Here is a 26,230-nt window from a genome sequence, read left to right on the forward strand (position 1 = left end):
GGAATGCAAAAAAAAAAAAAAAAAAAAAAAAAAAAAAAAAAAAAAAAAGAAAAAAAAAATCTTTTGTTCTGAGTCAAATGCTCTGGAATGACACTTGGCCTGTGAGAGGAAGGAAGGTCTGAGCTTCATTTGCACAAGAAACAAAGTTATGCACCTAGCATCAAGTGGTGTCTCCAGAAGGGTGTTTACCTTAATTCAGGAGACTGTTTGCCATTGTGGCCTAGGATGCTTGAGAAGTATTTCATATTAAATACACTGTTAGGAGTTCTTGGAAGCATACATAGAATACAAGAAAATCATTGCAGGAGCCAGCTAACATAAATACAAAAGCTAAAATATCACCAAGACTCCTTAAGCCATGGCTTGACCTCTGTAAGAGTCCTTGCCCTTCCAGGTAGTAGCTTTTGTCATAGTAACTGGATTCCATTACATTATCCTATGACTTGTAGCATGATTTCTATATTTTTTAAAATTATTTACAAAAAGAAATGTAATCATCTTACTTTTTTTTTTCCTTTTAGGGATTAGATGGAAATCCTGGAGCACCTGGTCCACGTGGACCAAAGGTATATAGATTTCATAGCTAATTTTTAAGAGAATTAATAATTAAGAAAATGCAACTGAAAAATTCACGTCTTGAGCCTCATACTAACAGGAGCACTTGATTTCACAGGGTGAAAGAGGACTGCCAGGTATCCACGGCTCCCCAGGGGACACAGGTCCACCCGGGATAGGAATCCCTGGCAGGACAGTAAGTGATACTCAGTCAAGTTACTGAGACCCAGTTGGTTACATTTGTGTCTCCACTCTTATTCGGTGCAGTGCTCAAAGTCTTACATAAAGCAATAAGAAAAGAGAAACAAATAGAAGAGATACAAATAGGAAAGGAAAGAATCAAATCATCCCTGTTTAGAGACTACTTAACCCTGTGCTTAAAAGACCCTGAAGACATTGCAGGGAAAACTCTCAGAGTGGTAAAACATTTTCAACAGTGTAACAGAATACAAAATAAGCATTAAAAAGTACTAGACTATATAGTATTAAGAAAGTTAACAAGAAATATTGTAAAAAAAAAAAAAAAAAAAAATTCTCACTCAATTAGACCAGGCATGGAGGTGGGGGGAACCTACTTAAAGTCCGCCTGACTAAAAAGGTCAGAAACAGGTTCAGTGAAAACTTGAAGGTACTTTAGAAGACACCAGGGGTTGGACACATCACTTATGCTCATAAACTGACAGAATTAATGTCATGAGAATGTCGTCTCTATTACCAGAAGCCACCCATGCACTCAACATAATCGCCACCAAAATTCCAATGATGCTCTTCACAGAACTGGAAAAGCAATACTAAAATGTATATGGAGGCACAAAAGACCCAACCAACAAAAGCGATCCTAACCAGAAAGAGCAGTTCTAGAAATATAATACCTGATCTCAACTTACACTACAGAGCCCTATTGTCAAAGCTGCACGGTTCTGGCACATGAAAAGATGTGTAAACCAAGGGAATAGAAAAGCAAATGCAGAAATAAATCCACACTGCTACAGCCACCTAATTTTTCATAAAAGTATCAAAAGTATTCATTGAACTAAAAAATAGCCTCTTCAACAGATGGTGCTGGGAAAAACAGATCATCACATATAGAAGAAAGTCGGTCTGTATCACATACCCTGAAAAAAAAAATCGTCAAAATAAATCAAAGATTTTAATATAAAACCAGAAACTACTAGAGGAAATATGAGAAAAACTTACCAAGATATAGATCTCTGTAAAAACTTTCTGAAAAGAAATCCAGTAGTATAGAAAGTTAAAAAATTGATAAATGGGAGAATGTGAAGCTAAGGAGCTGCTGGCCGGGTGGTGGTGGCGCAAGTCTTTAATCCCAGCACTTGGGAGGCAGAGGCAGGTGATCTCTATGAGTTCGAGGCCAGCCTGGGCTACCAAGTGAGTTCCAGGAAAGGCGCAAAGCTACATAGAGAAACTCTGTCTCGAAAAACCAAAAAAAAAAAAAAAAAAAAAGAAGAAGAAGAAGCTTCTGTACCACAGAAGAAGCAACCGCCAGACTGTAGAGGATGGCAAAGATGGTATCCTTGTGCTAAGTATTTCATACAAGAATTAAAGGCCAAAATAAATATAAGTAAATAAATAAACAAATAAAATCCTTTAACTCTTTCCATCAATAACGGGCTAATGAACTAAATAGTTCTTAACAGAAGAAATACAATAGCCAATAAATAGCTTTTAAATCGGATAACATCCCTATCCATCAAGGAAATACAAGTGAAAGCTGCATTTGGGTCTGGGGTGATGACTCATCAGTTCAGAGCTGGAACTGTATGATCTTCCCAAGGCAGTGAGTTCTCAGCACCCACATCAGGTAACCCACAACATCCTGTAACTCCAGCTCCGGGGGATCCGAGACTCCCCTGCATGTACACATGCATCTCTCTCTCTCTCTCTCTCTCACACACACACACACACACACACACACACATACACACACACACTTCAAATAATAAAATAAATATTAAAAAAAACTTTCAGATTCTATCTTATGCCAGACAAAAAGCTATCATCATAACAAAAGCCAAATATTGATACTACTATGAGGAAAGTGGTAATTCTTATCTACTACTGGTGTGGATGTAAACTACTACAAGGTCTACAGAAATCACTAGGAGGTCTCTCAAAAGCTAAAAATACAACAATCACATGGCCCAGCTATACTACTGTTGGATATATACCAGAAACATTCTGACTCAGTATACCACAAAGAGACTTGCACATTCACATTTAGCTGTTCACAATAGCTAAGAGATAGAACCAGCCAGGAGGGTTTCTCAGCAGATGAAGAAAATGTGGTGTGTATACACAAGGAATTTTATTCATCCCATCAAGGAAAAGGAAATTGTGACATTTGCAGAAAAATAGATTAAACTGGGAATCATGCTATTAAGTGAAATAACTCAGACTCAGAAAGACAAACAGTCCATATAGAGCTCTGTGTGTGTGTGTGTGTGTGTGTGTGTGTGTGTGTGTGTGTATGTGTGTAATTCACATAAGTAGAAATGGAACCATGGGAGGAGAAGAAAAAAAAGAATAATGAAATACATCTGACAGGAAAGTCGAAGGCGTGTCTTGTGGTGAGGATGGAGACCACCAAGAAGAAAACAGGCCAAGAGAGTGCATTAGGGGAGAGAACCCCATAAGAGCAACATGTGTTTTAAAAATGCCATAATGGAACCCATTACTTTACTCACTGCTTTTAAAAGATAATAAAACATTATATCAATAACTCACTAAAGAGGTAACAAGTTTACAGGGAAAAATACCACTTAGGGGCACAATAAAAAGGCAACAAAAGGCTCTGATAATAGCAATATTACGCATATTTTTTAAATAAGAAAGACAACCCAGCAAATGCTGGTACCAACTGCTTAAAAGAAAATTTTAAAGATGGGGTCTTGCTATGTAGTCCTAGCTGGCCTAACACTCACTATGTACTACAGGCTGCTCTAGAACTTGCATAGATCTGCCTGCCTCTGATTCCCAAGTGCTAAAATTAAAGGCATGCACCACCACAAATTCAGTGCCCCAAAGATATACATAATCCGTATACATAATCCATAAACCAATGAATGTCATTGGGTTCTTAGTTAACTTCAACCTCACTTGAGTTATTCCAAACCACAGCATTCAAGACGTAGAAAATAACCCCTGTACCGCTAGTTAGCCATCTACTCACACCACTAAACTGCTGTTTCTTTCTTTCTTCTTTTTTTTTTTTCATTTTTCCTTATTAAGAAAATTTCTACTCACTTGACATACCACCCACAGATCCTACCTCCTTCCTCCTCCCACCCCCCAGCCTTCTCTCCCAAATTACCCCACCTCCCCCAAATCAAGGTCTCCCAAGGGGAGCCAGCAGAGCCTGGCACACTGAGCCTTGGGCAGGTCCAAGCCCCTCCCCACTGCACCAAGGCTGCGCAAGGTGCCACACCACAGGCACCGGCCACACTAGTGGAAGCCTGCTGTTTCTTAAGAGGAAAAGGAGGGTCTACATGTGTCTGAACTGGCTGTTAGCTTGGTGTTTCTGTGGGATTCCTACTGTGGGAGCCGGGTTGTCTCTGACTCTTTTGCTTGTTCTGGATCACCCTGTTCAGCCTCAATCTGAGGGATTTTACCTTGTCTTTTTGTATCTTGTTTGGTTGTTGTGTCTTAGAGGCCTGCTCTTTTCTGAAGAAGAAGCGAGGGGGAGTGGATCTGAGGGAGAGAAGAGATGAGGGGAAGCTGGGAGGAATGGAGGGAGAGGAGACTGTGGTCAGAACATATTGTATAAGAGGAGAATCTACTTTCAATAAAAAAAAAATAAACAAAAATAATTGATAAACAAATGAATAAATTAGTCAAGGAAGAAATGGAAGGAGGCCCAGGCCTCTGAGCCCCATGGGCAGTTGGTTTCTGGTCTGACAGGATTTGGACACATTGCTTGCACACTTCTGAGTGTGCAACAGCAGAGTGGAGTGAAAGAAACACCCAAGTGTGTGAGCAAAGTCTTGTACTTCTAGCCTTGAATATCTGGTTCTTCAACTACTGCTTGAGGTCATGGTGAGCTTTCCAGAAACCATGGGCAGGACTTTCAAAATGTGCAAGTGTCCAGCCCTGTCTTTCTGCTAAGTGAACAACAGGGCATTTATAAACATCTCTGGTAGAATCTGGAAAATTCTCTCTCTTTTTACCCAGGGCTCCCAAGGACCAGCAGGAGAGCCAGGTATTCAGGTAAGTGACGTCACTAAATCACTCACAAAATAAGTTTAGTTTTTTTGATTGTCAGAAATCACTCAAAAGACTATCCTAAACAACATTTTTTTCTTCATTTTTCTAGGGTCCTCGAGGTCTACCTGGATTGCCAGGAACTCCGGGGACCCCAGGGAATGACGTAAGGACCTTTCCCCAACTCCCATTCCATGTCCCTTTTAATCTGCTCTAACTTGCAGAGGTTTGAATAAGTGGCTTCTGTTTTTAGGGATCTCCAGGGAGAGATGGAAAGCCAGGCCTCCCAGGCCCCCCAGGTGACCCGGTATGTAGACGGGCTTTGCCTGATTTATGTGTCTTTAATGCACCCAGAAGCCAAACAGCCTACCAAGCAAATTTTGCTGTCCAAACTAATTACAATGCTCGGTGACTGCTTGGTGATTTTGTTTATCCCCATTATTTTGTAGAGGGGGAAAAATTCAGGCTGGGTCAGCATTATTGTGTGTGTGTGATGAATACTTATTTCCTAAGGGTATAATTCAGCTGTACAATTTTGCCCCAGGCTGAACCTTAGCATTTAATGTCTTTGTTCCATGGAAAATTGAGATAAAACAGATAGCCACAATTTCTCGTCCTTCTAATGCTAGTGAGTAATGAATTTCATTTTTCCAAGTGAAAGTTTGCAGGTAAGTTACCTCCAATGTGGTGCATATCCATGGATTGAGTGCCTCTGAACAGATGAGATGATTAAATTATGAAAATCGGATTGAAAAATCTCAGAAAATGCATTTAGATACTCACCGTGTGTTACATAGTGTTATTTCAGGTCAAACCTTGCTATGAGTGACAGTCAATCCCTTTAAATAGCCTCAGCTCCAACACTTATATTTTTGAGAGGCCATATGGCACATGGCATTGTATTAAGAGTTTTGTATAATAAAATCCAAAGCTGGCCCCTCGCTGGGGCTTCACAGTCCCTCTCACCTCCCACACGGCTTGTGTCTTTGAGCCTTTAGAAGCTGCATGTGGCAGCATTATCCAGCCTTTAAATCCATCACTTTTCACTGTGCCCCTCATCTCAAATCCTGTCGACTGTCACTCCGGCTTACAAAGTGTTTCTTTGAAAAGACATTTTAGGACCTGTGGCCCAAACACAGCTCACGTTCCCCCAGGTGTCTGTCTTGTCCCTCGCTGAAGTATCTTTAAAACTTTTATAAGAGCTAATTTTAAGGCAGACTCACCATACAATCTTCATATTTCTCAGCAGCCTGATAATGTGCTTAGTAAAAAAAGGATTTCCTTTTAACAAATGATTAAATAAGACATTATATTACTTAAAACCAACAACACAGGGAAATGATAATGGTTACCATGTCATGAAACTCCAAAATCCAGGTGTATGATCAGAACAAGGATACATAGGAACTTGCATGATCTTGGTGAAGGAACAGTGAATACTCTAATATTCTGGCTCTATCAGTACTGTGTGTAAGTTTCACACCATGGAGCATAAAGCTAAGCGAGTGGGTCTGATGGTGAGACTCACCATCCCCAAATTTCAATTAGCATGGCACTTTAAGAAAAAAAAATACACTCATCCACTTCTCTGTTCATGTTTATTGTGTTCATGTTTATGTGAATATCCATGGATTTGGGTTTCTCTCTCTCAACTACAGATCGCACTTCCTCTCTTGGGAGACATTGGCGCCTTGCTGAAGGTATTCTTTTGCTATAAAAGAAGTACACATTGGTGTGTAGAAAAGGAACTTCCTACCCAAGATAGAATTAACGAACTGCTCAGCCCAATAAAACGATTCAAATTCTAATGTTAGCCAGTATTTAAGACAGAAAAACACATATGCCTTGTTATAACTTGCAGCATTTACACCACTCTTACCTCTCCCTTCCTTCTGGCTCTCACATTGTGGAGATGGAGATGGGGGAAGGCAGGATTGAGAGGAAATGCAGGAAGGGTGGCATCCTCAATACCTTTTAGTAGACTCTGCCTCCTCTGCAGCAATACCTTTCTCTTCCTGTCTCTTACCCTCTCTGGCTCACTGCCCTGAAGCTTGTCTGCCACCCTGTCATCTCTGGTCAGTCTCCAGATAAAAATCAGTGAGTGCCACTAGCTTACAGATTGAGTTTTTATATCATGGAAGTCTACAAAATGAGCTATAAAATTCCAAAGCCAACCATCACCCTAACATCTGTCACCCTGCTAAACAAAAATTACCACTACTGATTATCTATTCCATGAGGTAGCTTGGCCTAAACCTGGTGTCACATACCTGTAATTCTAGCCTTTCAGAGGTTGAAACAGGAGGACAAGTTACAGTCCAGCCTTAACTGTGCAGAAACACACACACACACACACACATACACTCACACACACACACACACACACACACACACACACACACTATGACTACCATTTTTTATTAAATTCTTTTCTATGTTTTCTCAGTAAGAGTGAGGGATCTGATAATATCCTATGTATATGTATATGTAGTCTCTGTGCAGTCTAGTAAGAGCATCTGAACCCAAATGAAAATGTAGCCCTTCATTTTACTCTGAAATTTCCTATATTTGGATGAACAGAACATGTTTGCATTCACACACCACTCACACTTTACAGGTAATTTCACTTATACAACTGGTGCTTATTCTAATGATTTGCCTAATGACTTACATGTAAACATGAAGAGTTGTAGCATTGAATCCATCAAAAGACAAGGTCTACTTTCAAGAAAAAAATATGTAAATATAAGTATTAATATCAAGACTTTTTAGAGGGGTTATTAGGAACTCAAAAAAAGCAGCATTTTCTTATAATACAGATTATTTGTGAGGGTTTCAGAGAGCTCTCCTATTGAATTATAGTTATATGCCAGTCAGTGCCACCTTACTGATTTCTTTCACATTTAGTTTTTACCAAAATGTTACGAGCTCGGTCTGGAGTGCAATTCTCATTCATTGAAGATACTTGAAGTCCCAAGTGGCTAAGTAATTTGCCCAGGCACATAACTAAAAAGTGTGAGGTTGACATAGAAATACATGTCCTTGGTTATTAAGCCTCGGATTCTTTGTAACAGCGATAATGTTAGAAATGAGAAGATTGTAGGAAGTAGATACTTGAATTCTTGAAGGATGAGAAATTTGTATACTTAACCAGAACTGAATGTTCTGACAGAATATAGGATGGCTCACAGAACAGACAACATCCTTAGTGGACTCTGCTAAGAGGAGAACCAGGCCCTCGGGGGCCTCAGGGGTGTGAGGGAATGGCAGTCTTGCCAGGGAAGCCTCCTCTGACACACCACACTACTCTTCCAATCCCAGAATCAGCTCAGTCAGGGCCTGACTCACAAAAGACTGGACTGGTGGAAAGCAGACAGGGAAGTGTGGCAGGTGACCCCAAAGAGCTTTATTCAACGGAAGAAGGGGGAAACAAGTAGCCCCAACCAAACCCCAAATTGAAGAATTGGTTTAGAGATTGACCTGTGAATGCAATTTAGTAACATCGTGTTAAATCCTGACCCTGTAACCCAGCCCACTAACTCAAGCTCCCTGTCTTGAGCCTTTTGCAAGCTGCCATCATGGGAAAAGCAAACCATCCCTCCTAGCCCTCTAGGTTAACCTGGGTGCCAGGTTCTCTTAGAGTGAGACTGGGCATCGGCTAATGATCAATTCTTCTTAATCATTTCTGTAAAATAATACTGAGTCCTTATTTCAAGAACCTGTATTAAAATCAGTTTCCCTTGCTTTATCTAACTGAAGAAAATGAGACCATGATCAAATGATCTAAGAAGTTTCTGTTGAGTTAAAACAATTGTCATTTTTTTTTTATCATTTTTAAAATTTTTTTCCTATTTTACTATGTTGCTAAAATCATTAGTGGAATCCTCTATCTGAAAATGTTTCTGAAATCAGTATACAATAGATATACTGATATATATTATATATGCTGATATATATATATATATATATATATATATATATATATATATTTCACCTTTTTCATACATTTTGAAATATGGAGACTCTCTTGATTCTCTTGAGGCCCACCTTCTTCCCTGCATGGTGGTTCTATGATTTTTTTGTGTGTGTTTTTAAATTCTTCTATCAATGTGTCAGCCCCCTGAAATGATCGAGGTTATGTAATTGTTTGATCAGCTATATACATGATTCTGGTATCTTTTAACATATTTGGACCGTAGAAAGGACCATTGCAGAGCTTAATCCAGCATATCTGAGGCAAATTGGCTTAGAATCTTCTCAGCATCACACCAAGTTATGTGCTAAAAAATAAATTTCTGGGAACCAGATATTTACTGGGTCAAAAATATTGGTTATGAATGACTTTACTCTATCACTGACTTATCATTAATGGCAAATCTCCATTCCTTTTTCTGTTCAATGATTCTTCCCACTACTGAAAAGAATGAAAAACAGGAGTTCCTTTTGTCCCACTCTGTCACCTGTGTCCTCCATCAGTGGTCCTTAGTCTTTCCTGGTCATATTTTTGTTCCAATATTTTGTTTTAAAACAAGTTTTTCACAGACATTTTCCCCAGCTACGTGATAAGACTTTGGTTTGTCTTAGGAGTGTAGACACTTAGAACCCAGCCTTTGCAGATCTCCTGAAGATTGTGAAGTCAGCGGGACAGTGTTACAACTGAGGTCTCCCATGTCCTCTTGGGTTTGACCCTGGGTCAGGTTCAAAGCTCTCAAGTTCCTGTTCTTCCCAAGAATGCCTCCAGTGACAAACGTTAGCAGACCCTGGGGTGTGTCCCCGACTCACTCTGCTTTCCAATCGGAAATTTTTCCTCCCTCCCTTTTCTTCTCATTGTTACTCCACAGACCTGGGCTATGACTTTGATAGGCTCTTTGATCTTGCTGCCTAACCCAAACTTCCACACAGCTTCCCTTTCTAAACGTGCTAAACAGTTAACATTCAGATTGTGCCATCAAGTTACATTCCCCACCCTCACTATTTATTTGGGATTTTCCTTTGAAATGGCATCAGAGATGTGTGTGTGTGGTGTTTTGTTTTTAAGTAAAAGTTCACCAGTATCATAAACGAAGATTACTGACTAGGCTTGTCAAGTGTTTACCTCAAAAAGCCATCTTTCAAACTGGACAGACAAGTCACTGCAAGGAGAGTAGCCTCACAACTGCTCATCTGACAAGTAGATCAAACCTCAGCTTCATAAACAGGTCTTGCGAACCGCTCAGTTAAGTTGTCTCTATACGCTCTAGAACTTCTGTGGCAACTGTCAAGCCAATGTCCCTGGGCTGAAAAGCAGCAAAGGGGATGCAGGAGGCACCGGGGAACCTGGGAAATACGACTCTGCGGTCAGGAAGGTGAGAGGCTTGTGGCGTACCTGTGGGTCCTATAGCACACCCACTGAGTGTGGACACCCCTTGAGTGTGGACACCCCCTGAGTGTGGACACCCCCTGAGTGTGCACACCCATTGAGTGTGCACACACCCGCTGAGTGTGGACACCCGCTGAGTGTGGACACCCCCTGAGTGTGGACACCCCCTGAGTGTGCACACCCCCTGAGTGTGGACACACCCCCTGAGTGTGCACACCCGCTGAGTGTGGACACCCCCTGAGTGTGGACACCCCCTGAGTGTGGACACCCAATGAGTGTGGACACCCACTGAGTGTGCACACCCCCTGAGTATGGACACACCCCCTGAGTGTGCACACCCACTGAGTGTGCACACACCTCTTGCAGCTGTTACTCCTCTGTCTTCCAGGGCGATGTAGGGCCACGGGGTCCTCCAGGAGTCCCAGGCAGAGAGGGACCAAAGGTAAGGAAGTCTTCTTTGAGATTCTCAGCTATATGAAAAGTAGAGAATCCCATTTTTTTAAATGCACTACTCCGTATGAAACTTACTTTGGCAATGTGGGGGCAAAGGCCATTTGCAGGTGGTGCTATTTATTGGTTTATTCCCTGACCCTGTCCAAATGACATACCCCAAGTGTTCTGATGGGAGATTATTTCTATTGTTTCAAACAATACTGAAATGGTCCAGCATCAGCTGAAGCTACTGTCTTTTTAGGGAAGCAAAGGAGAGCGGGGATACCCTGGAGTTCATGGGGAGAAAGGCGATGAGGTAAGAGACTCTCTGATAAAACAGTCAGCTGCTGCTTCTCTCTACTTGATTCAATGAAGGAAAGACACTGAGTTTTCACTAATGCATGTTTGATACCAAAACCATTGGAAACCAAGTATCGTTAGATGTTTTAAAATAACACACTTTGGTAATTATAGATGCACATTTATCTCCAGTGGTCTGGATGTGGAGACACAAAATTAAGGCTAATAATTAATATGAAAGTTATGGGGTTTCCATTTTCAGGTAGCAGGTAATTATCTTAGTTCTCACAAGAAAAGAAAGAAGAGTGAATTCACAAACAGAAATCTCAGGGTAGCAAAGAGGTGGGAAGAATATACCATGCAAGCCTATGTATACTGTGCAAGCATAGAGTTAAGGGCAGCTCCAGAGCCCAGCCAAGAGCCAGGGGATAACTCTATACCGTGATTGAATGTTAACAATTTTGGTTTCTCTATGTCTCTGCTCGGCTTCCAACCACTTGGGAGAAATAAACTGTGCTAAGGATCTATGCAGACTAGTTCAGGTCAACAGCTCACCCACCCCAGGACCAAGCACCCAGCTCAAATGTGTTTTTGAGATAATGTGTGATTTTCTGACTGTAAGCCACAGTGATGCTCAGGATATCATTCTTGCCCTGCATAATTCACATTAACTCTTAGAAAAACCAATTAGAATGATGAATTGCTGTTAGTTTAAACTGTTTTGGGTGCTAATAGTTCTTAATGAAAGTAAGAAAGCCATCTGGCATATATTAACCTTGATGGTTGTGTGGGAAATGATGACACTATAAAATAGATCTATTTTCCTGGTTAGAACTGTATTTCACATTACAAGTTATCATCATTTATTATTGTTTTTATTGATATTCATTGTGTTCTAGAAACCTTTAAGACTTGCTTGGGATTGTTTTCCAAGTTAAAAATTAAAGAATAAGAAATACGACATTTATTTTCATTTATAAATAAAACATTAAAGGCATTTTTGTTTTTGAAAACAAGTAAGAATTAATGAGCTTTTGCTTCCTGGAGTTCCACAGAAGGTTTCAGTAAAGTATAAGCACAGTAATGGGCTTTAACAGGCAGGCAGATTCAAGACGTGGGCTTTAGAGGCTAATGAGAAGGTAATAAAAAAAAAAAAAGATTGAGAAATAATCGCAATTTGAGCTTTTTGTAAGTGACTCTGTTAAAATCACTAGACGTTAAATTTTATTGATTCTGTGAGGTATTTTGCTGTCTTGGTGAGCTGAACCCATGGTTAATATTCATTGATATTTTAGTGTGTTCTTTCTTAGGTACATTTTGTGTACTCTTTGACATGGACCACACAAAATTCTGCAGAGGACTCGAGTTCGGGAGGCTCTTTTCCCTTGTCCTCCACATCATAAGCATAATATGAATAAACCTGGCCCAACATACTGACTCAGTCCAGCCTTTTGAAAGGAACAAGGCAGTATACCTTTTGTCTTCCACACAGATCAATAACAGCAAACATAATTGCATTATCTACTTGGACTCAGAGAATACCTTAGTTACATACCTTGTGGATTTTTTTAAGTGAATAAAATGTTAACCAACTAGCCAACAGACTGTACTCTCTTAACAAACATGCATTCAGTGGAAGAGGTACACAGGGAAGAGCAAATCTTTTAGAGCTCTAGCTTTATAATCTTCCATTAAATTTATTAAGTTAGAGGAATCACTCATTTGTCGTTCTTTGAAAAGTGGCTTCCTCCAGGTTCTTCGCATACATATGTCGGATGACTCAGCATCAAAGTGTAAAGGTGCTAACAGAGCACAGACCCTGCCCTTCCTAGCCAGGGAAAATTCTTTTTTGAACTTTATGTCTCCATGTAATATTTTATGATAATAAATGACAAGCAAGACATGAAAATACCATTCATCATAAAGTATACAAATGGCAGCTGAATACCTATGCAATAGATTTTAATTTGTGTTTGAATTGGGCACTATGTGTTTAACTTGACTTAGTCTTGAATGTCTGTCTTTTTTAATGGCCATCTTGTCTTACAAAATCGTCTTATCGCCCTTTAGGCCTCCATAGCACCTTTCACACAATTTCAGGGAGCTGAGAGAGAGAGGGAGACTGATGAGAGCCATGCTTTTTACTTATGTAGCGGGGTCTATTTTAAAGTTTAATGCAGCCATCAAAGGTTAATGAGTCCCATGCTTACAAATTAGACAACCTAAAACCTCATTCAGCGTCTCTTGGCTGACTCAAAGTTGAGACTTAAAGTAGCAAAATGAGGAAAAAATATGCTTATGCATGTCTGAAACAGGTACATGCAGAAAAATATGGAAATGTAGATGTTTTAAGATAAAGAAATTTATGATACATGTGCATAAGCTTCAGTCGTTGAAAAGTACCATTCCCAATGGAAAATTTTCCTTTCTGCTTACAAAATTATAAATTTGTTTATAAACTCGTAAAAGTAATGACAGGAAAATGAAGAGAGTTAGTTCATCATAGTAATATGAATGGGCCATACTTGCACATGTATGCATATGTGCATACATACAGTAAGCCAATGGGGTTGATACAATCTTGAAGAAAGAGTAACTATGTTCTTTAAAACAAATACACAAAGACTTTTCCCAAGATGTATTATTCCAGCACACTCTAGGAGATTCTTGGAGTATTTCTTCTTCACATCATCCCTGTCTTAGTTACTATTACTGTGAAGAGACACCATGACCAAGGCTACTTAAAAAAAATAACATAATTGGGGGCTTGCTTACTGCTTCAAAGAGTAAGTCCATGATCATCATGGTGGGTAGCATGGCAGAAGGCAGACAGGCATGGTGCTGGAGCAGTAGCTGAGAGCTTGCCCATCATCTACAAGCACAAGGCAGAGAGAGGGAGACTTGGCGTGAATGGACTTTTGGTACCTCAAACCCCACCCCCAGTGACACACCTCCTCCAACAAGGTCAATCCTCCTAATCCTTCCAAAACAATTCCACTACCCATCAACTAGGGACCAAGCATTCCAATATATGAGCCCCTGGAAGCCATTCTCTTTCAAACCACCACAGCACCTCAGAAATAAACCTGAAATGACATGTGGTCTCATTTGGTATTAGACACACAGAGCTTGTTCTTAAGCCTATTGGTACAAAGAACCATGATCCAGATCGGTCCTGTTGACGTCTCATAAAAGATGCAGTCACTTTACCGGAGTCATTTCACAGTCCCTTTTTAAAAGTGTAAAAATCTATCATTTAAAAACGGTAGGAGGAGTTCTATGATAATAAATAACATTAAAGCAGTGTAAAAAGAATACTTTATCCAATAAAGGAGATTAAATCTTGAAAGAATGGGACTGACTATTCCATCCAGAAGTTGGGTCTTGTTGTTTGATCACTTGCTTGCTTATTTGGTTGGTTGGTATTTACACTGCTGGAGAACAAAGCCTGAGCTTTGTGACCGCTAGGCAAGTGCTGTACCACTGAGCTACAACCCCAGCCTTTCAGTCTAGAACTTGACGCATTTCATGTTAATCTGAAACCACAAAGGGGCGACTAATTTATTTTCTCTGATTAAAAAGTGATCTAAACAGCCTATAGAAAAATTGGTAAAGACTCAAGAACCATAAAAATCCTAACACTCATACCTGTTTCCACAGTACCCTGAGGTGGTAATGATAGTATTATGCATGGCCCACAATCCAAACCCTAGAAAACCTCTGAAAATCCTGGAAAACTCACTAGGGTTGGCAGTAAATGCACCTGACAGCCAACTCTGACACAAACTCACACGGGTCTGGTCTGTGTTCTCCATTCTATCAGAACATCACACTCGGCTGAGAAAGTATTTATGTATTTATGTGTTACTAGAAAACGCTGCTGCAGATACCAGGGGGATCTCTACTGGCACTACACCAACCCAAAGCCTGCACTTCCAGCTTTTAGTAGTACAAAGCTCTCAATGATGCTACTGCTGGTTGGTGGGTGTAGAACATCAGAAATGGTCTATGAATCACCAAACAGATTAAATTACCTTTGCTACAGACTCCATGCCATGGCATTTTAGCTTATCACCCTTACTGCCTGAAGTCGATATTTAGGAAATGGAGAGATGTCTCTGGTCTTTCAGATGTCTTGGAATACTTTCTGCTCTCCAGAAAACCCAGGTTCTATTCCCAGCCCCCCAAATGGTGGCTCACAACTATCTGTAACTCCAGTTCCTCTGACCTCTGAAGACACCAGGCACACATATGGTACTCAGACATACATCTAGACAAACACCGTACAGATAATTTTTTAAATTAAGTAGATATTTATAGGTTGTACATATTAAGTTTCTCGATTAGTTAAATTCTATGATTAATTTTCAATAATAAAAATATTTGAATTGCAAAAATGATTTGTTCCTGACAATAAACTTTATGATGGGAACTGTTTCTTTCAGGGTCTTCAAGGAATTCCTGGCCTCTCAGGAGCTCCTGGCCCAACTGGACCCCCTGTAAGTATTTGATAAGACTATTCTCCTCACAGGTCATGCTACAAGGTGTATTAATAATATTCCTGGTGCCTTCTATGTTCCATATCTCTTTGTAGATCAGCCATTGCCTAGAAACAGCCTCCTTCAGCACCTCCAACTTTCATCTAAGATTAGTTAAGCCTGCTTAGTGTCCTGGAGACTTCTTGTCAGAATTTTTGCCAAGCCAAAGAGCATCCTCCCACTCTATTGGAAACAGAAACTGGGTGGCTACACAAGTGCATTCTCCCCTTAGTGATAAATTTTGGTACTAACCTTGGAAGAGAGATTCAGATGTGACATAAACTGAGAATTTTCTAAAGAAAAATAACAGGCCAAAGATTATCAGCTTTAATTTGCTTTATTCCTATATCTGAATTTTAAAAAATCTGTTTCACTGCCCCTTGAGCACAGCAATATGGCCTTTGGGTTATCTTGTTTTCCTGGAACAGAATCTGTTATCAGTTCCTACCGGCCAAACCCAATCTCTTATTTAGTGTTTAATTCTAAGCAATCCTAAAGTTCAGTTGCCAGATAAAACACAGGACACACAATCACACTTGAGTTTCAGACCAACAATGTTTGTATAAGTTGGTCCCAAACAATGCGTTTTCCTTGCTAAATTAATTCCACCCAGTTGATATCTTTACTTCTCTGTCTCTTCCTCCTCTTAAAGGTTCTATGCCAGTAAGTTATTTTTATCTCTTAAATAAGAGTGTGATCATTCCCTAATGTTTTGAAACACGGGTTTGCCATAATTAAACGTTTTTCATTTATGCCTGCCCCTCAGCATGTCAAACAAACCTATATAGTATAACTTAAAAGTATGAAAGAGAACTGGTAAAGAAACCACAAGAATTACTGCTAATTCTATTCTCCAAAAGGAATTAAAATTATTTTTTGTTTTCCCTTTAACAACACGGATCACATAACTCAATGTGCACATTGTTAATTCTGCCCAGTCTTAGAGTATTTAAAATGTTGATCGCTACCAAAATTATACCTCATTTAGAAAGACATAATGTTATGTAAATTGCCGTTTAAACAGCAAGACTAAATTCTTAAGTGTGTCAAAAGGTTCCAATTAAGGTCATTAAATGTGGTTGGCCAAGGTGAAAAAAACCCACAGACAGAAATTCTACCCTTCCAAAGGCTTATCAGGAGAATACAGCTGCTGTATCAGCCCGAAGAAATATAAGCTTGTAGAACTGATTTAATTAGGATCAAGTGACCTTTGAAATGGGTAAGTTTTAGCAACCACCTCCCAACACCTTTTGACCATTGACTTGTTGGTTCTATAACAAACTCAGCTGTCCATTTCACAGGGCTTAACAGGAAGAACTGGACACCCTGGTCCCACTGGAGCAAAAGGTGACAAGGTACAGAGGAAAATGGGGCCTGGTTTAGGGGTAAGGGGGGACCATTTACTGAGAGATCCATGCAGCCAAGAGCAGCCTACACTTTTGGGAATCCGGTGCCTGTGGTGTGGCGCCTTGTGCAGCCTTGGTGCAGTGGGAAGGGACTTGGAGCTGCCTAGGCTCAGTGTGCCGGGCTCTGCTGACTCCCATGGGAGACCTTGATTTGAGGGATATGGGGATGTGGGGTGGCTTGTGAGGGAGGGCTGAGAGATGGGAGGAGGGAGGAGATGGGATCTGTGGGTGGTATGTAGAGTGAGTAGAAAATTTCTTAATAAAGAAAAGTGGAGGAAAAAAAAGAGCAGTCTACAAGAGCAAATGGTGTTGGGAAGTGGTTATTCATGAGGTGCACTGGTAAAGATGCTGGTCTAAGAGTGGGTTTGAACACAGGATGTGTGTTCCTAGGGGAAAGTAAGATGAGAGGACACAGGGGTGGGGTATAGAAAATCCAAACTGGATGCAGAGGCTCGAACATCCGTCCAAGTGGAAAGATAACTGGTCCAAGTCTCCTAAAGAGATATAGACAGATGAAATGGATTGGAATGGATCAGAGAGCTCTAGCTACGGCTCAGCCTTCATCTCTTCAGGTTTTTATAACAAAATATTATAAATTGGCTCTAAACCGCGTCTCTCACAGTCTCAAAGTTCCCAGACAAAGCACTGATGGGTTTGGCAGCTGTCAGGGCCCATCTTCTTGTTCACAAAGGGCATGTTCTAAATGAGTCCTTGTGAAGTTCAACTGTAACTCAGCTCCCTTGGGCTTCTTTATAAGGGCACTGATCCCATTCACGAAAGTCCCACCCTGTGACCTAACTGTCTCCCAAAGGGCCCATCTAATTCATCACCCTATGAATTGGATTCATGCTATAGGTTTGGGGGAGAAGTTCCCAAACATTCTGAACAAGCTCTCTGGATCCAGATGCCTTACTGGCTGTAAAGACAATAAACAATAACCAAAGGTCTTATGAGACAATCTGGAAATGCTGTCCCTAGAAGGCCACAGTAGGAATTCACTAAAAACATGCTCCTTGGGAAGAAGAGCATGTTGGTTACTTTAGTTGCTATTTCAAAACATCCAAGAAAACAGCCAAAAGTAGGAAGGGTTTATTCTGGCTTACATTTGGAGGCTGCAGTTCATCACACTGGCAAGGTCATGGAAGGAGGAGATCTTGAGGTCACACTAATTCTGCAGGCAGAAGCAGAAAGAGGTGAATGCTGGTGCTCTACTCTCTTATTTAGTCGGGACTCTAGCCGGTGCGACAACGATGTCCACATGCAGGGTGGGTCTTCCCCAGCTCTGCTAAACATCTCTGGAAATGTCTTCACAGACACACCCAGAGGTGTGTTTCCATGGTGATTCTAAATCTCATCCGATCGGCCATGAAGATGAACTACCACAGCTCCCAGCTGGACATATGTGCTGTGTTTGGGAGGGAAGACCAACAGCCCAGGAGTATTTCAAGCTGTCCTGGTGTAAGATTGAAAGTGGCTTCGCAATGACAGTCCAGGCACAGCCTTAACAAATGGGGAAATAGTTAAAGGTATTCAGATTAATTAAATAAGTGCCAAGGGACCACATAAGCTACTTAAGCATCTCCTGCACATTTGCCAGGATGCCAGCTCCCAGAGCAAAATGGAGCATGGTGGTGTCAAGGAGCAAAACATCCCCAGGACACTTAAATGAAACAATGTGCTTGTTCTAGAGAGCCGCAGCACATTTTTGTCCTGTTAATATCTCAAGAATCTTTCTCCGATCCACCAGCCTTTTTTTTTTTTCTTCTCTATTTTCTATGAAAATGATTATGTCCTAGATTGGCCTTTGAAGTTAATGGGAATTCCACAGCGAAATGAGCTTGAGGGCACAAATGAGAATATGACTTCTAATTGTGCCAGGAGGAAAGAAAAGAAGTATTCTCAATAGGCACACACTGTTGACTCATGAGAACTGTGATGTAATGCTCTAAAGGACATTGCCGGCAGTCAGCAGAACACAGGGGTGTCTTAGGGAGACAGCGGCCATCAGAGCAGTTTGGGGAAGACACAGCATGCTTACTCAGTGCATGCTTTCTCAGGCGGTACATTGCGTGAGAGACTTTACAGTTTATTTGTATTGATAAATACATTGTGGTTTGTGGTGTTTCCCTTTGTTATGAGAAAACAGAGGAGTGTTGAAATAAAATCTTCAGCCGGATTCTGGAAAGAGGAGTAACATCCCTCAGAATTCCTGGACAGTGGGTGTTAGTCCCTCTGGGTGCTCTGCCAATTAACCGTGTCTTGTCACTGTCCCTGATAAACACAGCATAGAGCATGCTATGAAAGACACCATTCTACAAACAATGCTCACTTATAGGAACAGCTGGCGAGACGCCAGGGGGGCTGCAACAATCGCTTACTAGGAACTGGTAAGGATTCTGTGCTTAGTAGAAATCAGTTTTCAATTTTCAGTTCAAAATCACAGAATAGTTGTTGTTCCATGGTAAGCAATTATTGTAGTCCCTTTTTGTTTTTTAAATGTCTGTCTCCTATAAGCAGAAACCTAAGGTTATTGAAATTGTAGCAATAAATTAAATTAAGAGACCATTTCCCTAAAACAGCATCATACCAAAGTAGCTTCCATGTCTCAGTAAGACACGTCTCACTCGGGTGTCAAGTTAGATATTAACCAACAGATATGGCAAAGGTTGCGATTTGATACTTTGGTTAAATTTGCTAGAATGCTCTCTCTGGCTCTAAAAGGCTGAAGGTGGTGGAGGTGAAGCCAAGAGTGAAGGCTGGTCCAGAGAGCCACATTCAGTGCCTGCAATCTACACATGAGCTCTACCCTATTCCCCATGTGCACATAGAAGGACAAAATACCCCTACTATATTCAAAGCCCAGAACAGATCACCTAGCTTGTCTATCCCCAGTGAAATTAAGAGTCCTTCCCTAGAGTTCACACAGCGAGAATCCAGCTTGAAGACAGGTATTCACTTTCCTGGAGTGGGGAAATGTATTTTACCGGGTCAAGGAGTAAGGTAGGCAGAAAAAGAATGCAAGGCTGAAGCAACATGACAGCCATGGTAATTTTAGGAGATGGCTCTTTGAACAACCTGGTTCACAAATCTGGAGTGGAAATGCCCAAGCCATTCATCTGGGCTTGTATATTTCCTACAGGGCAGCGAGGGACCCCCTGGGAAACCTGGACCTCCTGGACCCCCTGTGAGTTGTTTAGGTTTAAACTTTAATTCTGTGTACTTATGACTCATAAAGCACATTGCTTAAGATGCTTGCAAAGTTATGTCTTCTGAGTTTCCTGTGTGCGTGCGTGCGTGCGTGCGTGCGTGCGTGCGTGTGTGTGTCTGTGTCTGTGTCTGTGTCTGTGTCTGTGTAAATGACAGACAATGCAGCATTAGGTAAACCTAGTTTGTTCCTGTTTCAGCTCAGCTACAATGTGTAGTGTTCAGATTTGTTTGTATATTATGAACTACCCTTCCATGAAATCAGTATGCATGGCTCCACACTGGCTTGACTCTAGACTTCCTGCAAGGATGGAGAATCATTTGACTACCATATACCTTCTCAGAAAATAAAAGGCCTTTAAAAGGACATCCTTTTATAGCCATGCAATTTGGACTTTCAAAGATGCTGTGTGTGTTCACCCCATGAGTGATGTCTAAGACGTGAGGAAATTCTACTTCCATGGCGCGCAGCGAGAAAAATGCACAAGATCCCTGGATGTTTGCCCGAATGGTCTACACAGACTTGCACTCTTTCGGGGAAGCTGTGGAGAGGAGAGAGGCCTCTCTCTGTGGCAAGTCTGCCCTCGTGTGGGGCCATGATTGAATCGCAGCAAAGCTGAGGTCCACATCCATTATTTCCTGCATTGCTTCTTAGGAATTTAAGAAGCCAAACTTAGGAGAGAGACGCATGGTAACTTTCTGAAAACTAAAACGAATGTTATGAGTGTGTACAGTTGCACACTTCACACACAAACTAACTGCTTGGCTCTCTCTTTTTTAAAACACATTCTTCATCTGAGTCTTCCTTCACAAAAGAGCAAGACAATAAATTCATGGAGTTCTGTTTCTAAAATATGATCCTCACTTCAATGGTAAAAAAGAAAAATGTATCAAGAGAACTGTGTTTTTCTATCAGGCTTAAGAAATCTTCCTCTTGTCCCTAGATTCTTCCAAAATAATTCTTTTTTTTTTTTTTTTTTTTTTGAGACAGATTATATATCTTCTCTAGGAAACTTTCTTAGAAGTTTCTCAAGTCTCTTACATCTCTTCAGGGCATAGCATACTATAATACAGCCCATGTTCAGTTATTGCCAAATGAATGAAGAAACAATAAAAGGATAAACAGACAGAGCATTTTTTTCCATCACCGCTGTTTAGAAGATGCATGTGAACTGTGCTCGCTGGACACACCACCATTATCCCCAAGCAGTAATGAAATGATGGCTTCTTTGTTTTGGTATCTGATATATATATATATATATATATATATATATATATATATATATATACACACACACACATATATATATACACATATATGTATGTATGTATATAAACCAAAACATGAAAACACACTCTTGGATATTTAATCTAAGGATCTGTTATCCATTCTAAACAATTCCAAACTAAAAGTCTCTTGTGCATTTCCCCCAAATGCTAACATGGATGGAAATTTTCAAACTGAACAATGAGTTTTCTTTTCGTGCTCCATATTCACATATAGGTTTTTTTTTTTTTTTGGTGGGGGGAGGAGGGGAGCAAGCTCTCATTCCCAAGTTATTAAGGGTGTCTTTGCAGAAATATCCACACAGGATTGTGAATGAAGTTGTCTTCCAATTCACCTTCATTTTCTGTTTGGTTTGAAGAGACTGTGGGAAAACATCACTTTGCAGTGGCCAAATTGTTCCCTGTTCACATCTTCATCAGCCCTGCTGCACGGCTGCCTGCAGGTCAGCAGGCTGGAAACACAGGAAATTGGCAATTCAGAAACTGAATTTTAATGAGCAAATAATATTTTTTTTTTCCTGAATGCATTAGTGCCTCATCTGCAGGCTTAAACACTATTCAAACCCCAACTGGAAACATCCATGTGCTCTAGGCATAGCACAGGTTCCTTTTCCCTGTCTCCCCGTTTTGAAACATTGAAGCGCTACGATATTGTTTATTGTATTAAATTCACTTGAAGTATGGAATAGAAAAACGTAAGTAAAAATTAATATAGGAAGAATATCATTTGGTAAAATGACTGACATTCAAAATGCTAACTTCTGCCTCTTATTTCTCCCCTAAGGGTGTCCCAGTCAATGAAGGAAATGGCATGGGCAGTTTATATAAAATCCAGGTATCTACATGTCTAATTCCCTATGATCACTTTCCACTCACAGGCTTCTATAAGTTCTTCCCATCTGCTTTCTCTTCTTTTGAAGGGAGGAGTGAGTGTTCCCAGTTACCCAGGACCCCCGGGCCCCCCTGTAAGTATAGATGATTATCTTCAAGTTGCTTTAGCTGGACAATAATGATGGGGGGAATCTCTCAAGCTCACTGAAACCTGAAAGTCACAAATGAAACTGAATTTTACAGAAGGAGTAAATAATGGAAACCAATTTGAATAAAAGAAAAAATGCATAAAACCTCAATAATGGAAAATATTTAGCATAGCAGTCTTACTTTTTTTCATTGTCAATCTAAATTCTAAACCAACATCCAATCATGGTCATAGAAATAGCACCATATTGTTTCTTTAGAGTTATTTTATTTTTAATAGTGTGTGTGTGTCTGTGTCTGTGTGTGAAGCTATACATGGAATACACATGCATTGCCTGTAGATGCCAGAAGACAATGCTAGATCCCCTAGAGCTAGAGTTACAGGTAGTTGGGAGCCACCCGTCATGGGTGCTGAGACCTGAACTTAGGTCCTTTGGAAGAGCATTATCTGCTCTCAACCACTGAGCCATCCCTCTAGAGCCCAAGTTATTTTTCTTAATTTTATTCTCCAAATCCAAACTTCAGCAAAAGTAAAATAAATATGTACCATCCCCACATTTGTAAATAAGCATCTGAAGAAAAATGCTTCAGATTCTGTAACTGAGCTTTCACAATAATTAAAACCTATTTCTATGCTTTTCTTCTAGGGCCCAAAAGGTGATCCTGGCCCAGTGGTATGTATGTTCTTATCTCTGTGTAGTATTGTTTGTTAACACTATAAAGGGTACCAAGCAAAGATGGCCTGCCTTCTTAGGTGTGTATCACTTAAGGTGTCAGAGACAAGCAAGCAAATAGAGATATGCCAGCAAGTGTGTTCTTTATTTCCAGGATGCATTAGTCCTGATGATGTCCCTGCCCTTGAGGTTCGCCTCTTTCCATCAGCAGGTTTTAAAAATCATCCTCTGATGTAGGAAGGCACATATAATGCTCTTGACAAATGGAACACTTCCCTCTAATGGCCTTCTTTTGATGATTGATTCAGTTTTAAGTAGCTCGTGGAAGAGAAATACTTAAGGGAGAGAAATTCCTTAATATGTCTGACATCTCACCAACAAAAAAAAAAAAAAAAAAAAAAAAAGGAAAGGACTGTTTATTTACTTTGCATGTCTTGGGCAATTATTCTGCAGGGAGTGCAGACTGGCACAAACCTGCTCATTGAGTGGAATATATCCGGAGGTTAGCACTCAGCAAAGACGGAGATCATGTCCTCCAGCTGCCCAAAGGATGATAATTGTTCTCAGCATCTTTCTCGACCGTGGAGCCTCATGACAAAAGTTCTGCCAGATTCAATTAGATTCCCTTTAACCTCTGGCATTTTTTTCCCTGCCACATCTTTTCCAAGCAAATATTCCACCCTTCATGTTCCATTTGTATATCCTTTTAACCTCTGAGGGGAGAATTGAAACTTAAATGTACCTAACGCTGAAGTAAGCTTTCAAATCACTTTCTGTTGCTATGTGGGAGGGGGGGGAAATTAAGTCTTTTTATTATAGTTGAAGTTGGTAAAACTGTCTGAATAAATGTTAAACCGGAAAAGAGACAAAATATAGAAGGTAATTTTTATATATAAATATATTTTCAGAAAGAGATTTATCAAAGAAGTTATCTTTGTTACTGAGCCATATACCTATTAGATGTATATTTGATTTACCCTAAAATAATTATTTCAAGTCCTTAGTACTAAATTCTGACCCCCAAATATGTTATATAGAAGTTTCTTTTCTTTTGTAATTATTTACTCTTCCTGTTTTTGCATTTTAAAAATACTATTATATGTGTTCATCTAGAAATATATTGTTCATTTTTACTTCTATTTTCTTCCATCATATTGATACAAATTCCTCTAGTCTTACTTTCTTACAGACTTATAGAACAGCACCCCTCTGAATCATATAGAGAGATTTAGACTTCTCACTGACTTTTCTGGAACATTCTTTCAAGTTCTCGTGTTAATAATTTCAGGTTAAGGTAACATTTTTAAAATATTATACTAAAGAGTAAATTATAATTTATTAGTACTGAGAAAGTAGCTGGTCAAAAAAAAAGACCATTTGAGTAAAATCTAAAGAAATTAGGCCCCCTGTTTCTTAGCTGCAACAGGGCAAAGAATAAAAATGAATTGAAGGATAGTTTCTGTGTTTGGAATAACTGAAAAATATGGAGTCATTAAATTAAATATTGTGTGAACATTCATACTTATCATACATAAAATTCCCGGAATTACTCCCTTGTGTGCTATATGGACACACCCACATGCCGTTCTCATCGTCTCCCACCATTTGCTGAATAGAGAGAAACCACACCCCATGGCACAGGAATAAACCAGGACTGGAAGGACTGTACCTCCCAGAGCACATATTTGAAAAGCCAACACGAGGTGGGCAGAGGAAATGTACTCTCTGGGTATCCCTCAAGTCCCTTGACATGCTAAGTCAGCTTTGTGTCACTATGACAAAATAGTAGAGACAGACAAACTCAGAAGGAGGAAATACTAGTTTTGATGGACAGTTTCCAAGGTTTCAGTCCGTTGCCAGCTGCTCTGTTGGGCCTGTGGTGAGTCAGAGTAAGTACCAGGGAACACTTCGTGGGGCTAAGCTGCTAGTCTCATGGTAGGAAGCAAAAGACAGCTGTCTTTTATAACTGAGCTCTGTCCCTAAGGCCTATTAAGCTATAAATCTCTAATGGGTTTATTGATGAGGTCAGAGCCCCCATGATCCCTGCTTCTCTGTGCAGCTACATTGCAGATCAGCCCTTAAACTCATGCACTTTGGGAAGATATTTAAGATTCAAGATGCAACACGTGGCAATAATATTCTTCTGAATAAACCTCAATAGAGAAAAAAATTACTTTCAGCTGGATATACTAATTGAATTGTTCCTGATGCAGAACAATTTTTTCTTTAGCTCTTCAACACCTAAGTGATTTCAATTAAATATTTAATTATTGTCTATTCTCAAACAAATACCGATTAATTAATCAATTACATCTTCTATTGTAAGGAAAGGCCACTGAAAGTGTAAACAAGGAGACAGCTTGATACCAGGACATATTCTATGCATTGATAACTCGGGGCCACCTTCACACAGACTTACACAGAATAGAATCCAAACACTTTTTTTTCTTATTCTTGTGATTGATAGTAAGCATTGTTATATACTAGTGAGTACTGAAAAAGATTTCTGAAACATAAAACATACCAAGTTGTAAGCTCACTTGAGAGGTGTGTGCAGTAACAACAATGATGGTAGTTACAGCTTTGGAAATATTTCCAAGCAGAATTGTATTTTGTATGCAAAAATACATCTACAGAGAATACAGTTTGAAAGCTTGCTTTTTTTGTGTTGTTTGTTTGCTGTTTATTTGTAGACAAGGTCTCAATTGTAGACCAGGCTAGCCTGGAACCCAGTGATCTGACATCCACCTACTTGTGCCTCTTGCAAGTCCCATCACATGAGCCAGCATTGTGATCTTTAAAGCATCTAGTGTCCTAAGAAAACATTTTCAGTTAGCAGTAATTAATTTACAAGAAATTATCACTATTTGTTTATGTTTCTGTACTTTGTTTGCCTGGGTATGTATATGCATCACATGCATGCTGTACCCACAAGAGTCCAGAAGAGGGCATCAGATCGCCTGGAACTGGAGTGAGCTACTTGTAGGTGCTGGGAACTGAACCCCCATCTTCTGCAAGAGCAACCAACTGCTGAGCCTCTCTCTGGACCCACTCTATACCTTTCTTGATCAAAATGTCTATTTGTTCAAATCATCAGCATTTTTCAACATAGATTTTTTTTTCCAAATGTTACTTGAAGACCTACAGTCTGGGACCATGCAATAGAATATATAAAGATTTTGTCGTTGTTGCTTTGGTTTTTTTTTAATGCTGCTCTGTCCCCTTTCAGCACCTGTCACCTTGAGCAATGACTTAAATTATTGAAGGTGCCACTCCTGC

General features: G+C 40.0%; 1 protein-coding gene across 5 annotated transcripts in view; it reads left to right on the forward strand.

Annotated features, from left to right (window-relative positions):
- Col19a1 (collagen type XIX alpha 1 chain) overlaps positions 1–26,230 on the forward strand; it is a 329,361-nt gene that overhangs the window by 262,212 nt on the left and 40,919 nt on the right. For 4 of the 5 annotated variants that reach the window (XM_037199723.1, XM_037199720.1, XM_037199721.1 and 1 more), the window contains 15 exons: positions 522–566; positions 674–751; positions 4,744–4,779; positions 4,886–4,939; positions 5,027–5,080; positions 6,432–6,473; positions 10,014–10,118; positions 10,521–10,574; positions 10,827–10,880; positions 15,310–15,363; positions 16,704–16,757; positions 19,948–19,992; positions 22,084–22,134; positions 22,220–22,264; positions 22,925–22,951. In XM_037199723.1, the coding sequence (XP_037055618.1) occupies positions 522–566; positions 674–751; positions 4,744–4,779; positions 4,886–4,939; positions 5,027–5,080; positions 6,432–6,473; positions 10,014–10,118; positions 10,521–10,574; positions 10,827–10,880; positions 15,310–15,363; positions 16,704–16,757; positions 19,948–19,992; positions 22,084–22,134; positions 22,220–22,264; positions 22,925–22,951 (798 nt within the window). The remainder of the gene's footprint in view (positions 1–521; positions 567–673; positions 752–4,743; positions 4,780–4,885; positions 4,940–5,026; positions 5,081–6,431; positions 6,474–10,013; positions 10,119–10,520; positions 10,575–10,826; positions 10,881–15,309; positions 15,364–16,703; positions 16,758–19,947; positions 19,993–22,083; positions 22,135–22,219; positions 22,265–22,924; positions 22,952–26,230) is intronic. The other variant, XM_037199722.1, reaches the window with a different exon arrangement.

The sequence above is a fragment of the Peromyscus leucopus genome, chromosome 16_21, assembly GCF_004664715.2.
Source record: "Peromyscus leucopus breed LL Stock chromosome 16_21, UCI_PerLeu_2.1, whole genome shotgun sequence".
Taxonomy (NCBI): Eukaryota; Metazoa; Chordata; class Mammalia; order Rodentia; family Cricetidae; genus Peromyscus; species Peromyscus leucopus.